This window comes from Manacus vitellinus, unplaced genomic scaffold (genome assembly GCF_001715985.3).
Source record: "Manacus vitellinus isolate BGI_N305 unplaced genomic scaffold, ASM171598v3 scaffold_58_pilon, whole genome shotgun sequence".
In the NCBI taxonomy this organism is placed as follows: Eukaryota; Metazoa; Chordata; class Aves; order Passeriformes; family Pipridae; genus Manacus; species Manacus vitellinus.
This window is the reverse complement of record NW_021940671.1, coordinates 148,604-165,238: the sequence shown is the minus strand read 5'-3', so window position 1 is coordinate 165,238 and position 16,635 is coordinate 148,604. Positions and strand designations below refer to the sequence as shown.

The 16,635-nt window shown below is 38.1% G+C and overlaps 1 protein-coding gene across 3 annotated transcripts in view; it reads right to left on the bottom strand.

Annotated features, from left to right (window-relative positions):
- Positions 1-16,635, bottom strand: part of CABIN1 (calcineurin binding protein 1) — a 107,585-nt gene that overhangs the window by 67,727 nt on the left and 23,223 nt on the right. For 2 of the 3 annotated variants that reach the window (XM_029963276.1, XM_029963277.1), the window contains exons 22-26: positions 15,606-15,867; positions 13,736-13,996; positions 12,953-13,104; positions 12,036-12,214; positions 1,691-1,873 (exon numbers count right to left, since the gene is read on the bottom strand). In XM_029963276.1, the coding sequence (XP_029819136.1) occupies positions 1,691-1,873; positions 12,036-12,214; positions 12,953-13,104; positions 13,736-13,996; positions 15,606-15,867 (1,037 nt within the window). The remainder of the gene's footprint in view (positions 1-1,690; positions 1,874-12,035; positions 12,215-12,952; positions 13,105-13,735; positions 13,997-15,605; positions 15,868-16,635) is intronic. The other variant, XM_029963278.1, reaches the window with a different exon arrangement.

Genomic DNA, 16,635 nt, shown 5'->3' with positions numbered 1-16,635 from the left:
AGAAAGGAACAGAAAATTAGAGCCATCCTGCCAAAAGAAATGTATCATTCTTAACATCTGACTAGAAGAGCACAATTCAGAATACAATATAGCCTTGGACAGAATGATCATCAGCAGCTAACTTGGTCTTCTGCATAGTGTAGGGCCTACAGTTCCCTCTAAACATTTTTGTGATTAACTTGGTAACTCACAGTTCAACTGACCCATCTTTTCTTGAAGGATACCAAATCTTACTTCAGAAAACATCTGTGACAATGGGAGCTTCCACATTTTTTGTTGACTAATCATTATTGCTGAAAACATGCATGCTACATGAAGATTAATTTCTTTTAACTTTGATTTTTAGTCATGGAAGTTTACCATGTCTTTGTCTTTGCTAGGATAAAGAGCCTCTTACATTAGATCTTATCTCCTAGCAGATACTGTAGAGATACACTGAAGTGTACTTCTAAAGCTGCTCCATAACTTCTCTGATAAGGCTGAACTTTTGAGTCAAACATGTTTTCCAGAACTCCAATTTTTCAAAATTTGCTTGCACAATGTCTGTATCCATTATAATTTTATAATATAGGTACCTTTAAGGAAAAAAAATCTATTCTTATAAACATCACTAACGTAAGAATGCATTTGGCAGTTGTTCTGACAGACAGCTGATGACAGTGACACAACTCACTGCAAGTCTGAAAAAGAGCCATGTTTTTGGTCTAGTACCCAAACTAGACCAAACCTACAAAACTAGGAACTGGCATCTATTTCAGCATATTGATGCTAACATCAACACAGGCTTCCCTAGCTTAGGTAAGACTGAAGTAAAGTATTTTTAAAAAACAAGAAACTAAGGTAATCTGACTCTACAAACAAAAAGATGACTGCTTGGAAGCTGTTCCTAGGGAGATCAGGCAAGTAAACCAGGACTACCCACACACCACTGTTTCTGGATCTATGAAATCGGAAAACACTTCAGTATAAACTGGCAAAAAAGACTTAACATCCCACAAAGAGCCACAACCTGGAAAGGTGGGAAAAATTTAGACATTGGTTGTGTTTGTCTTTCCCTGTTGAAGTCCAGCCTGTCTATCTACTGCCATATCCAACTGTACAAACTTCAGACAAAGGGAAATTCCAGCTAATGGACTCTAAAACAATTTTTCCAGTGGAATACAGAACATTTAGTACTATTATATATGGAAAAATCTGGTAGAGAGCAATTCTAGTTCTCCACTGAAATGAAGTATCCAGTGGAATAAAACATCTAATTCCACTACTTGTTCTCTTCTATGAACTGAATATCTGCTGCTGCTGGGCCAGAACAAAAATATATACCTGGGAAAAGTAAAAATGTCTTGTTTGAGATTATCTTCAAATAACTACTCCTTAAATTATTTAGAGATTTGAAACACTGAAGAAAAACTAAATAACCTAAAAGAAGGCAAGTCAGTCAAAGGGCCTCCATAGACAGCAGTTTATCATCATTATTCCTTTCTTTGCAAGATTTAACAGATAGAACAAATTGGACTGGTAGCCACATAAGCAAAGTACAGTTCCAAATTTAAGTTACACACACATATGCAGCAATAGCACCCAGTTAAAATTCTCAGTCACAGTGCAGCACATTTCAGTGCTTCTGCAAGCCAGAAGAAATATTTTAATGATATATTCCAACTGACATTATCTATTAAATCAGGCATACCCTTTTCCTCTGTAGACCCCAGGGTCTCTTTGCTGCTCATCGGTGTATCAGCACAGGTAGTAGAAATCCTCTTCTCTGTGTAAGTTTTCCTCAGGCTGTCTTGAGAACTGGCAGGCTCATTAAACATATCCTGTGTGGAACTGGAGTCAGACAGCACTGCTCCAGTGCTATCCTGACTCCTCTCTGCAAAAGAGATAAAGAAGGAATGCACCACTTCATACTCTTCAAGCTGTTACTTGCCTCTGTAACAGCAACATAAAACTGTAGTCACTCTGCAAACCTCTTACAAGTGCAATACAGGATCCTTAACCACTAATAAAAGGTATTTATTTCTCACCACATTTCTTCCTAGAATATAATCCTGGAATCTTATTCAAAAGTAATAATGGTCAACTTTGAAAAGCAGTTAGGCTGGGGACACAGCATTTCAGCTAGTAAGGCCCTATAAGATTTTCCAGGTTTCCTGTACCATTTGCCTTGAAAAGCACCCAGTATAATTTTGAGTCTAAAACAAGCAAAGGTCAATTGACAAAAGAAAACCACGAACAACAGTCCTGGTAAAAATTACTCATAAAGGACAGAAAAATCAGTACCATTAAAGGGCAAAGACTTACAGGAGTGATCTCTGATGCCATCTCTCCTGCAGGCACAAGATGCTGTTCAACAAATGCTCTGAAAGGTGATTTGATATGGCAAATAAACAATCCATCAAAGAACTAGGCCTAAGACAGGAAAGCTCCTGGACTTCAAGGCAGTTGACAGAAGAATAGGAGAAGTGACTTTACTTGACAGAGTGGAGCAGTGGCTGCTGACTACATCACAATCACAACTAAGTTGTTACTCTGCTGAGAGCTGTTACAGCACAGGAACAGGGACTGTGACTTTATCATGGGGGATAAAACACACACCTCAGAACAAACAGGCAAATGAAAACCTTCCACCCATGTCTGAAACCTGCCTGATATAACCCATGTTCTTCTACATCAGGGGTTATCAGAGGCAACCCTGCATGACTAAAGAACACTTTTATTCCCCCGAGATGGGAAACTGGCATTTTTCCCTAATACTGTGCCAACATAATTCAGTGTTCAATTCCAGTGCAGGCAACTCTATTTAAATCTGTAGCCCAAAAGATTATTTTCCAATTTCTTTTTAGGATACTGATAGTTGATTCTGTGATCTAGTTGAAGATGTCCCTGCTCGTTGCAGCAGGGTTGGACTACATGATCTTTAAAGGTCCCTTGAAACCCAAACCATTCAATGATTCTATATAGGAATGGCATAACCAGGAGCTATGTTGCATCCATTGTCTAGGTAGTTCTACTGCATTCTGCTTCATTAATTTTATCAATAAGATCAAGAAAGAAAATTAACAAAGGAAAAGTCCCTGCTTTGAGATGAGTGGATAATTTAATTAAATTTCTTCTGTTCCATCTGAATTGCACTTGTTCAGGAGACAGCTAAGGGCCTCCTATGAATTTATTTCATCAAGATAAATCCCTTTGCAAACCTTCAGCTTGCAGATCAGGTTCTGCTTATTAGGATTCCAATGAGTTTAAACCAGATTTGATACACTCTGTTGGCTTTTCACTGCCACACAAAGAAAACCTTCCATTTTCAGTGAGCAGATCTTAATAAAACTGTATCTTGAAAAAGAATGGGAGAACAGTATTTGCGTCCTAATTGGAAGCTATACAGTTGGTTAATGATGACAGGTTTTATACTGAAAGAATATAATTATAAAAAATGGGAAGAGAAGGATCTGAAGAGAGGTCAGTCAAGCTTTAAATGACTCATTTATAAAGCTTTAATAACCTTCTGTGGTACAAATCGATACCATTGAACTCCCAGTTGACATCAGGAAAAACATTTACAGTAGCTCCCTTGATATTTTTTTTTTAAAGGAAGTTTCTGCATTTGTGGCAAAGAGGCTGAATTACTCATCTAGGGAAGAAAAAAAAGGTTGCAAATTTCCAAATGTCGCCACAAGCCTGGAGGTCACTTCTGATGTGTGGGTTATGACAGACGAAACATTAGAATGTAAATCAAGAACTGCTAGACCAATATGCGAGGGAGAGATCAGATCAGGGGAAATTACACTAATTTTTCAGCATGCAAAGATAGTGACTCAACACATTAAATTTCACATGTATGCGTGACATGGGTGCTTTTCCCTATGGGGAACAAATGTAAATACCTCCTTACAATTAGCTAGCTGTTTTGATTTGAAATTGCTACTAAAATGAGTGTAGATCTAGGGATATATGTTCATTCTTCTTTTCTTTCAGTACATTAAATATATTTTAAAAAATAATTATATTAACATTGGGCTCCTTAATCACTGAAAACCAGAGGAAAATGACTACTCAGACAACTTCCTATTATGCTGGATATTTCTTGAATGCAGCAGATGCTTTCAAACTAAGTGAGCCAGATGGAAAACACTGGAGTATTTCAGAAATTAGCAGCAGCCACCAGTCATTAATAGTGATTTCCCAGAAATCACAGAGGATGGGTAAAGTCCCAGGGAATGTAAGCCAGAGTGTAGTACCTATCTTTACAAAGCATAAAAGGTCAAAGCTGTTAGCCAGCCAGCCTTCATCTTCCACAGAATTATCTGAGCATAAATAAATAAATCCTTCCAGAAGCACCTAAAAGATAACACCATCAGTAGTAGAAAAGGTGTGAGTGTATCCCAGCACACATATTCACATGTGCCTGAGAAGAATTCATGATTCTCAAACAAAAAACAGTCAAAATGTCAGGCTGCTCCAAAAGCAATTCAGCAAACCAGCACACTTGAATGTATAATCAGCAACTTCACAGAAAAAAGATATGTCAGAGTCTTCCTGTTCTACTGAGCACTAATGAAAATTAAACTTAATTATGGTGTCTGTATTTGGGACCCACATTTTAAAAAATATACTGAATTACGTAAAATGAATTCAGAGGAGAGGATAAAAAAATGATGAGAGATTAATGAGATGGCATATATGAAAACTGTTGGGAGAATTGGACTTATTTATCTTCAAAAAGATGAGGGAGAATTTCCAAATACATACAATTAACCAAAATAAAAATACAATAATTAATGTTCAGATTCACTAAGTACAGTGCAAAAGGCAATAGGTTTTAATTGCAGCAAGAACACTGACTTTTTTCCCCCCCTCATCTCTAGATTAACTGTTATATATAGTTAAAAAATAGCATAGTGAACCTATAGAATCACTGGAGGCTTTCAAGGACAGGAAGATGAATAGCTCTCATTTGTTAGGTTACCCAAGATGTTCCTTAACATAATAAAAAAACACTGTCATTACCTAAATGCTGCAGTATGTAATGCAGAACTCCTGGCAACTGCACCAAGTTACATCCTAACTCTGCCTTTCTAGAAAGAAAAAAGAATTGCATATTTTTATACATGAAAGTTCTATTCTTTTCTAGCCTAACTCACAAACATAGCTCATATATATGCTAGACGGACACACAGCACATCATTTTACATTTTTTGTGCTGTAGTTTAGACAGTCACTGGTGTTACTCAACCTACGTGCCAAAGACTGCAGTCTGTGAGACATGAGAATGAATTCCAAATTCCCAACTGCTATTAACACCTGTCCTCCTGAAAGATGCAAATCCAAGGAGAACATCAGTGCTTTTTAATAATTTTTGCTATAATTAAAGGCAGTTTAATGCAACTCAGTGCAATTTAAGAGTTAAAAAGTTCCTGGTTTCAATATTTTGTTTACCCATATTCCTAGTTGCCCCCACCCCAGTACCAGCAACAAGGCAAGCTTTTCCAAAAAGCTGAACCAATCCCATGCTGTGAGAAAATGGTAAATCAAGGACTAAATATTCTTTTGAGGTTCCTTCCTGTAAAGTTTCCTATTATTTCAAAAGCTAAGATAAAAATACAACTGGGTATTAATGTCCCAAAATTATTATCTGCAGCGGAAATGAAGAGACTAGGGAAAAAGTTCTACTAAATTGTGCATAAGTAACTGCAACAATATTCCTATTAAAAATATGATCTGATAGCAGATGTCTCTCCATGGTATTATTATATTTTGTTTCATTACTTCATTGCATCGTTCCTAAGTTTTAGGAAGATTTCAAAAAACCTGATGAGCTGAAATCTCTGTTTCATGTAAAGGTAAGTATTTCGTGTTTATTTCTAATAATTCAGGAAATGGTACTTGACAGCAATTTTTTTTCTTTTTTTACCTCATTCCTCATAATGTGCTCAACTTGTGACATTTCAGGGATTTCTGTGTCAGATTATATCACCTACTCTGTCAATGGGTGAAAAAGAGCAGCTCTGAAGAGAAGATGTAAAAAGATCAAAAGGAAGAATCTTGTTAACCTTCCAAGATATTAGTAAAAAAATATTAATTATTATTGGAAAGATGTTATTGGGAAGAAAAACTTGTATGTTCATCTGTACTGCCAAGACCTTTACTTTATCACTGAGATCCTGTCAGTCACCTAGATAATGAAGTAACTCTCATTACTGAAACATATCTATTGTAGATGTTAAAAAAAATATCTGTAGTCCATTTGACATAATTCAATGATTAAGAGCATTTTAAATTAATCTTATCCTGGATGAAATAGGTTTACTGGGTTGACCTCAAAAATCCCTCTTCCACACCATTCCTCCACACCAGAAAAAGCCATTAGCTTGTCACTGTCACTGCTCCATACACCTGCATGCCTACCAATCAACAGGGAAAAGTTGTGTTAAACTCTGGAGAGCCTAAATGACTATTTAATTTGAAAATATGACAGGAGAACAAGGGCTCAGTTCTGCACTAGGCATCACCCTGTGCCAGCACCCTCCCACACGCACCACGAGCCCCGTGAACTGTCCATAAGCCTTGTTACCAAAACTGTGTCCACTCAGCACTGAAAAAAGGAAGAGGAGAGAGAGTGATGTGTCACAGTATCAGTGACCTGAATTAGCAGACAGACAATCCTAATGACAGAGCTCTCACTGCTAACTATGCTGACCAGGTACCAGCCCTCGTGGTACAAGCTTACATAATTTATTCTCGGGGAGCTGAAGCACAGCTTCGTGGTGCCAATGTGAATGAGCCATCCTGCCTTTGTCAATTCATTTCTATGCAGCTCAGGGAGGAGGGAGAAGACCTCTGAAATATCTGCATAGGGGAGTAGGTAAAAGAAAGCCACAGAAAGCCAAGAGGGTACAACTCACTTCTGAATAATATCTTTTTCTGTCTTAAATATCTGAAGGAAAATGTAAGCCCAGTTATTACAAGAAGGTACCTAAATGATGATAAACAATCAGCTACGAGTCAAAAAATCAAAAACAAGTGTCACAGGAAGCTTTTCTAAAGAGCTCTATATATATGCTAACTCGATTTACAGTAAAAAAAATATATATCTTGTCTCATGTAATAAAGGTGGGTTGTTCACAGGCTGTGGAGGTACAGGCTCTCTTTGTGCTGTCTGGCACCATATCTGCCTCTTCACTGCCATGTATGAGCGTTTTTCTTTACTGGTCTGCAGTCAGAAACATGATGTATCACAGAATTCTCATTCTGCAAACAGATTCCACCCATAACAGAAGACAACATTCAGCTCTATGTCAAAAGGCACTTGCACATTATTAGAAACAAAATAATTGCAGAGATTTGCATGGAGCAGGTTAATTTCTTGAGGACAGCAAGTCCGCTGAATATTTAAAGGGAGTTCTCTTTTAACATGAGTCAAAGATGACAGCCTATGTTTTGTCTGGCTGCAGTGAACACCCAATGTGTTTCCAAAACTTGCAGTTCTATATTGTTGTTCTGCTTTCAAGAGCAGAGCAACAGAGTATCTCACCACTGTCCCGTTTATTTAGACAAATACTTTTTACATAGTCTCACTCTACATCTCAGTGTGACCCCTGTACTAATCAGAGAGAGGTTAAACTGGGGAAAGGTAAAAATGGGGCATACTGCAATAAACTGGGTCTGGTTCATTATTCATGTAGTCCAGTATGCAGTGCCCATGAACATTCAGCACCACATGCCAGAACAGGGTATGTACTGCAGACTCAAAGATTTCATTTTAAACTGCTGAAGAGAGAGAATTTTGAAGGGTGAGGTTTCAGTGTTCCAAAACACAACATGGACATTCTTTTTATGCACTGGAGAAACATCCACTCCATCTTAGAAACTTATTTCTTTTAGCATGACTGACAGCCTGGGGCAAGAACTTTCTCAGAGATCACCTTTGTCTCATCAGGATGTTGAGAACCCCCGTTTACAAAACACTGTGCATCTTCATAACATTTGCAGAATTACAGACCGACAAACTATGGAGTGAGACTTCTCCCACAGCACGAAGCAAGTAGCCTTTCCCAGTGAGTTTATCATGCAGGTTCTGCCAATTATTAAAAGCAAGCCGTGACAGGTAAAAGCAGGAAGAGAATGCCTGGGGAACAGAGATTTGTGTAAAGGTTAGAGGCAGCACGGGCAATATTGGTTGCAAAAGCAATCGGGCAAAGACAAACACAAAAAAGGACAATTAAGTCTAACTACACACAACAAACTACATGACATGGATGAAGACTTAAACAATATGACATTTTAACACTGCAATAAGCAATGGATACATCATCTGCATACCACCACAGTAATATGGACTTGAGTATCAACACAACAAAGGCATCTCACAGCAAAAAAGACCTCCCAACCATCTCCCAGTACACTTTTTGGGAAATGTATCTCATTCAGATTTTTTTAAATTTTATTTTAATACTTTTCCTGCTTTGTGTACTAACTGTAATGCATAGCTCTAAATTTAGGTAAATCTAAATTGCTTCAAGTCTGTGCTGCAGTTGGTCTTTACTGACTGTTTACATCCAGCCTGTACAAAGGAGGACAGAGAACATGTCTGTTCTGGTACATAACACTGGCCATTTAGTTGTGGAAACACAATAACATCCCAGGTAGTGATAGTCTGGGTACCTGGTGAGTTCCTGGTTTTTCTTGTTTCCTACTTTGCCTTTGGAAAATAAGAATCTGAATCTCAGGCTTCTGCTATGGAATTCAAGTTTTCACTTTGTAGGGTTATAAAACAGCAACAGGCAGGGGTGATGACAGGAAAGACAGGATTAACAGAAGGAAGGAAAAGATGTTGCTAAATGGCAGGATAAGAAAAGAGAAAGGAAGCTGCCCATTTTCCACACATGACAGCAGCCAGTCAGGCAGCAAATAACAGCTGCCACTCAGCAATACTTCTGTCTCCCTGAAGGAGATATATGCTAGCAGCTGCCATGAGGAAAAAGAAGTTTAGTTACTTTACAAGCTGTATTTACCGGTTCCTTTCTCCCATTTTCATTAAATATATGACTTTAAACTAGTACCACCAGCATTCTCTGGATATAAAGCTCTCAACTTTAATAGTGATTTCTGCATATCCTTCCACCAGCAAAATGTGCTAGAGAGCTACAGAACAGTAATGATACACTCATAATGTATCCAAAATAAGTCTGCCCTCACGACTTCACCTATCTACAGATAAATGCTTGAAGATCACAGTCCCAATATTTTCAAGAAAAGATGTACAGTAATTCTCTCCTGTTTATAGTGAGATAATTTGCTGCTCTAGAAAGCTCATTGTTAGATATCTTGTTAAAAAAAAACAAACTAACAACCCCACCAAAACCCAAACCCACAAACAACCAAAAATTAATAGAAAAAGTAGGGTTCAGAAAGAACCACAAGAGTTCATCTAGTCCATTCCTTTTTCTACCTGGATAATTAAATTACCACCATACCTGGCAGACAGCTGTATTGCCATTTTTTAAAGACTTCCAGTGCTAAACTGTTGCAGGGTTACACTAAAACAGTACTTCCTAAGACTGTTTTCTACTGTTCAGATTGAAAATGCAATTTAAGTCTAATATCATCTGTTTGGTCTTCCGTGAACGTAGAAATCCTAGGGTTTTGCCTCTAGCTCTTTGTACAGCTTTCAACACTATTTAAGTTACTCTGCTGTCACATCTCCCCTGAGTCTTCTCCTCTGTAGATAAACCATCTCAGTTCCTTCTCCTTTCCTCATAGGTCATATTTTCTTGAAGCATAGAACACAAAAATGGTCAAAAAAGGTCTCACAGGATCCTCACCAGGATCCCAAATAGCATCTTGCTTGTGGTAACACATGAAAAGAACATTCTAGGTAAGACTGTACAATACTCTTACTTTGTTTATGTCATATATGATGATCAATACAGGAGTAAATAAGAGTACTGTCAGGCCTCAGAAAGCATAAACAGCTCTGCTGAATTTAGGCCAACTTATTCAGTCCAATGACAATATAAAAGGTTTCATTTCTGTCAGAATGGTTAAAAAAAATAAATCTAAAGTCAAATGATGGGTATTTTCTAGCTATTTTTAGGAATGGTAGAATGGAAATGCAGGCACCAGCTTTCTTCAGTGATGTGATTATGTGTAACATGTCAAGAGCATTTTACTTCAAAAGTCTGTATTTTAATATAAGTAAAATGCAAATGCATGCAGAAGAGCACAGTATATGTAATAATATAAAAGTGGAAGACTTCTGAGCATTGCTCAGCCTGTTAGCTCTCCTTCCATCTGTAACAGCCCCAAGGCAAATATTTCAGTTTCCTGGGGCTCCTCAATATGCTGTATCCAGAGCTCAGTTGTGCCAGCACCTCACAAAACACGGGCAATGATGCAGTACTCTGCAATTCTGTCATGGTTACACACTGCCCTCCTCAAGATCCCCCTAACTCTGCTTCCTCCAGTAGCTGAGGTTTTGAATTGCTTTGACAGCACAAAGCTCAGGCCCAGCCAGGCTCAGCTGGCAGAGCCAAGCACTGCTCCTTGAGCCCTGGCAGAGGTTCCTGTGCTTGCACCTCCAGGCTTTGCTAAGCACCACCTTCGCTCCCACGGGCACTCAGCTGCCACAGCCCATAACATCTTACTTGGAGTGAAGGTACTAATGACACCCACTGGAGTATTTATCTAACTTTAACCTCTCCTGGGAACGTTTAGACAGTCTTCAGGACCTAAGCAGATGCAGTCTTAGGCAGAACTGCTTCTCACAGGGATTATGGCTTAGGAAATATTTAACTATTTCCTCCCTTCTACATTTCTTGTGTCAAAAGGCATTAAAAAGCTAACAGAAGAGCCTAATCACTGCACAACCCACTGACACCTCCCCACCACATATGATCTAAAAACAGTCTAATGAATTACTCCCAACTGAAATGCAAACAATAATAAAATGAACATTTTTCTGGTCAATTTAGTGAAAGAGATGAAGGAGCTTCTGCCAGTTTCACCAAGAATTATTTGTTGGGGAAAAGGAATAAATTCACCCTGCAAAAATTTCAGGCATGTAAACATTTGTTTCAAAACTGTGTCAAGAAAGTTATTTACAAATTATCATTCTTCAGAAAATGACAGTAGGAAGCAGCCCACCCTACAGAAATAAATTTGTATCAAGCAGAGCATTTCTGTGGGGCCTGGCACATTGTACCAATGCTAAGATATACACTGGAGTGTATATTTTACTCCTTGAGTGCTGATACTCACAGATCCAGATGGATAAACAAATGGCCAGAAAAGTAGAATCAGAATAAAATTCCTAGCCAAATAATAGTATCAGGTTACTTAAACTGTAACTTAATTTCTACAAATATATGTAATTGCAAAATCTTCAATAAAACTATGATACCACCCCACCTTCTGCATTTATAAGCCAATTATATATTACATCACTTTATATTCTATAAAGATGAGCTGTTGACCAGTCATTGTAAATGATAAAGAAAAATTAAAAGATGAAATCTACTGGACTGTCATGCAAATCACTTCGTGCTCAATCACAATATATTCAAAATAGTTGCCACCTGCCTCCTTCAAAAAATGATAATACTGTTTTGTGTTGTCTTTTTACCAGTTTGTCTTGTTTCAACCATAGTTCGAATTTTCACCTGGTCATTTCACACAGGCTGAAACAGTGTCCAGTCTTCTAAAGACTGAACCCACACTTTCCTAATGAGCTCTGGAGAAAAAAAAAAATCACTGAAAAATCAGTCAGCTCATACTCCTCCTACAAACATTGCTGTTTTGACTAAGTGACAGATGTCATGGTGGCAGGTGACAACTTTCAGTTTTGTATTTAAAGCTCTGACTGTACATCGATTCTATTTAAAGAACCAAATTCATAAAGATAATGAGCTTCAATATTGCCCGTGTTACCACAGACCCATCACCCTCCTCGAAACGAGCAGTTTGATCATTCCTGGTCAAACCCCCCGTGATCAGAGCACCTCCTGTGCTGCCAGTATTGAGAACAGGGACTGTACCGTCCGGCGTTGCCTGCTGGCGGGGTTTTTTACATTTGACGTAATCGTGGTCAACTGGAGTGGCTGTGTAAGGTGGGGATGTCAGACCTGGACCGGAGGAGGAGGGGAGGGAAGTCCCAGGGCCTGGCACCGTTCCGGCTGAGGAGTGAGAGTCTTCATCAATCATGCAAGCTTTTTCTCTGGGAGGACAACAAAAAATAGGAAGTGTTTATATACTAGGGACATATAGGGACAACAAAATGAGACTACGTGTTCTTATGGCATTTCCAGTGCAGTAATTAAATCTTAGTAACAAATTCTAAATGATGGAATTTTTAATCACAGGTTATTCTGAGTTGGAAGGGATCCACAAGGATCACTGAATCCACCTCTAAAGTGAATGAGCCACATGGGAATCAAACTCACAACCTTGGTGTTATTAGCACCATGCTCTGACCAGCTGAGCTGATCTCAGGGTCACTGAGCTAATCTCAGGGTTTAGTACAAGTTATATTCTTCCCTTGTACTATAACACTTCCCCTGTGCTATTTGTCAATAGCAAACCATTCTTTATTTTGTGGTTGTTAATGAGACAAATGTTGTGGACTGAACTCTCTTGTCCTATAAATAAAGGTCAGTTGCTTTTGGATTTGTTAATAGTTGATTTAAAAAATCAAATCTATTAATAAATAAAAACAAAGGCTTTAAAATGGATCAAAAGATCAAAATTAGTCTGTTTTCTTCCCATCTCCTCTCTGCCAATTACTGAGAAGATCTCAGTGTGGCATATAAACTTACTCATGATACCCGAAAACTGCAATCACTGGGATGAATTCTAATCACTTTGTTTATATTTTATTCAGCTTCATTTTAATAGTTTATTGTATAGTAGTTTATAAGTATACATTCAGAGGATACTCCTGGAAACTAGCACTCACTTTTCTGTAACTTTTGGGGTGTTCTTCTCCTCGCCTCTGGCAAATGGTCCCTCAGAAGCTTCTTTCATGAAACTAACTAAGATCTCTGCATCTACTCCAGAGTCTGGTTTCCCCACAAGTTTCAAAATAGAAGCATGAAGTCGAAAGTATACCTAAAAAACACCGAAATCCATCTGGTCAGTAAAGAATTTGTAGCTCTGCAATCTCTTACAAATAGTCTTTTCTCTGTAGAAACTGCAGGAGTTAGTAAAGACAGTTAACTGTTACCTAAACTTACCTAAACAGGACTTTTCCTGCCTTTGAAAGTTGCTTCTAAGTTAGAAGATCTGAACACTGTACAAATTTTACAGCTGCCATCTATGGAATACAACAAATAAAGCAGAGCTGGTCTCCTTGCAAGGAAGTCACCACTGAGTATGTTCTAGATCCATTGTTTTCACCAGACAACACAGTGAAAGCAAAGGTTCCAATTAATACATGAACTTACACTTCCATAGGTACAAGATGCTTGTGAATCCTATTCATGTTTGATTTTTATAAAAACTGAGTAATGAACTGTGTGCAGCAAAACTCAGAAGTGGAATTGCTACCCACCTGTCCAAACTGCCTTTAAAACAAAATCAGCCTGAATAACAGGCTCCATGTTACTCTCCAAGTCTGTCTTGTAAATGTTCCCAGATGCAGAGCACCATGTACACGTGCCTGACAATCAGAACTAATAACCACTGGTGTTCCACGATCTGTAGAAAAGGTTTCAAGCTTATGTATTTGACTTTCTTTTACCTCCAATGCTTCCATGGCAAGTTCTGGTGGATTATGGTAGTGAATCTTTTTGGGATATCGAGCAGCCTCCTCATGCAAGTAGTGCCCTGCCTGTTTGTAATGAAGCAGGTAGACGACGGGAGGCTGTTTCTGCTTCTCTGCAATCTTCCCCAGCATGTAGTGGATAAGCCACTCCTCCTCATCGCCGTCCCCCTCGCAGCGAGACGCTGAGGTGAAGCACACCTTGGCTGTCTCCAACATGCTGTCCCGGCGCTCCTCCATCTGCCATCGAACCAAGCGGGGGGAACACGTGAACTCACTGCGGCCCAGAGGAAAAGTGCCAAAAATACACTACTGTGCACATACAAAAGTGCATAAACAGGGTACATCATTTAACACTTTTAACCTAAAAGATACAGAATGTAGCCAAGTGATCAAACGCACCCCAGCAACCCGCAAAAGGTGCTTAGGGATAGGTTTTTGTTCGTTCAAGCAACTGCTGACACAACCAACCAGAACAAAACAGTAAGCGTATAAATCTGAAAAATAACAAATTCTACCACTTTTTCACAGCTGTAATTATCTTAATTCTTCAAAGAAAAAAAATTATTTGCTTTGTTCTGCAACTGAAGTCTCTTAGAGCCACTATGGACCACTCTCATTTGTGAAGAAATGTATTTCATCTTTCTTGCAATGTATCTGATTTGGAGCTGAATAAGGTAAGAATATTCTCCCCACCCCACCCTATAAAAAAAAAAAAAACCACAACAAAAAACCAACCAGCATAAATTAAATGCCAATAAAGTAATGTAAAAAACTAGGTCAAAAGATGCATTAATGTAATTTTCTCTCTTTGAAAAAGTAGTTTATACATTTAAGTTATGTGGTTATAACCAAGAACAGTAACATAACCTTTCATTTCCTAAATATTTTGTAAGGAGAAAAATAAGGTTTTTATGCATGAGAAAGACATTCCTGAAGAGATATATCTCTGGAAATGAGATGATATTTTTCAAATTTGTATTTTATTATAATAGAGCTTTTCTTAGTAAATTATATATTTTTAACATATTTGCTTGAAAAAAAATGAAGACTTAAGTAGTCCTAAATAAACATTCTCATTTAATTCTCGGCTTCAGATGGCTGCTCTGTATTGTTCCTTTTATCTGATAATGCTTCCAGTTGTGGACTACAAAATATTTGGAAGTCAGAATAGCTCAATCAGAAATAGAGTTCACTGATCCAAAACGACAGACAAAACATTTTCCCAGGCAACTCTTATCACTGTCAGTGTGTATTTAGAATTGTTTTGGTTTAGCAATAAACTTCTTAATAACTCTTAACGTTTTCATCATCCTCGTGCAGAAAGAGCAAATGAATTCATAACATTTTCAATGAAAATTCTACCAATCTTCTCATTCTGATCTTTAAGTAAATGGCCCAAAAACACAGAAAAAAGAGAAGATGTCTTTAGATACAAGAGATGACATGTGGACACAGATATCAGAGTAATTCCTGATCTTTTCACTATTTAAATATGTATATATGTCACCTTTCTATGGAAACACTGTATGACATTTACAGAAAGGTAAGGTAAATATAATTCCCCTTTCCAGAAGGTTACAATAATTTTGTGCCACCTTCAAAAGATAATTCAAAGATCAGGCTCAAACTGATTTTACAAACGAAAAAGAAAGAAAAAAAGCCCCATCTTTAAATGCTTCTTGACACCATCAGGTTATATGAATATTAGAATATCCAATATTACTAAGTAACCACAGCGTCTCAAATGTGGAATATAGCATGTAAACACTTAATTTAAAAACTCATTATGTTAGAAAATATAATTTAAAATATTTAAAATTTCACATTTCTCTCAGTTAGATCCCACCTGCTGCACAACTTCAGGAGGAAGTTCCGACTTCCACTGCTTAAGCTGTCGGGATGCAAAGGAGTGCAAGGCATAGGAGATGGTGCCATATTCGATCCACAGGGACAGGTTGGAGCTGTCAATCTCCAGGGCTCGTTTGAAGCAATTCAGGACAGGGGTGGAGTGTTTCCAGATCGGGCCATCACTTTTCAATTCATTAGAGTTCAATTTGTCCTGAATACGACTGGCTCGAGCCAGAGCCATCCCAGCCCAGGAGTCAAACCTATGCAAGAAAGAGACATGAACAAACGTGAACACATGAACAAACTCCTAAACACTACACTGATGGCACAGACAAGATTCATCTTTATATCTTTCTCTTCCTCTCATCACACGCTCCCTCAAAACAGATTTCTGGGTCTCCTCCTCCCCTCAGAGTGGAACAGAAGCTGTATAGCCTAAATCATGCTGAGTTCATTAAAAAGGGTTTCCTAATAAAGCACTGTCACAGTAATTGTCACATATGGAAAATGGATGAAAAATCAAGGTTTATTTGCCATGCAAAGCCAGTATATCTATATTTCTGATGGCAGCACTCTCACTGATTTTTTTGACAGTAACCACACTGTCCTGTCCAAACATTGTCACCCTTTATTTCTGTAGCACGTGGCCATTATGACATCTTGAATCATTAGACTGAGTTGTGAAGTCTTTATCGTAATCATTTTCCAACATAAAAATTAAAAAAACAAAAATGCATTGATGTAGGAAAATTCTGATGAACTCTAATTTCTGACTGCAGGACTGTTCAGGGTCCAGCCCTGTCTTTATTCTGTCACTGACAGCACAGACTGAAGGGGAGTTTCCACATGCCAAAATCTCACATTAACATCTGGGGTCAACTGCTCCAGAGTTTTTTAATTTTGTCATGATTCTAACACCAAAGGAATAACCACAATGCTCTCATACTTTTGCTTGTAGTTTCTCCTGATTCCACCTGAAAACCCATTTCTGAGTCAAGTGACCTCAGCAGTCAGACTCCTGAGGGGAA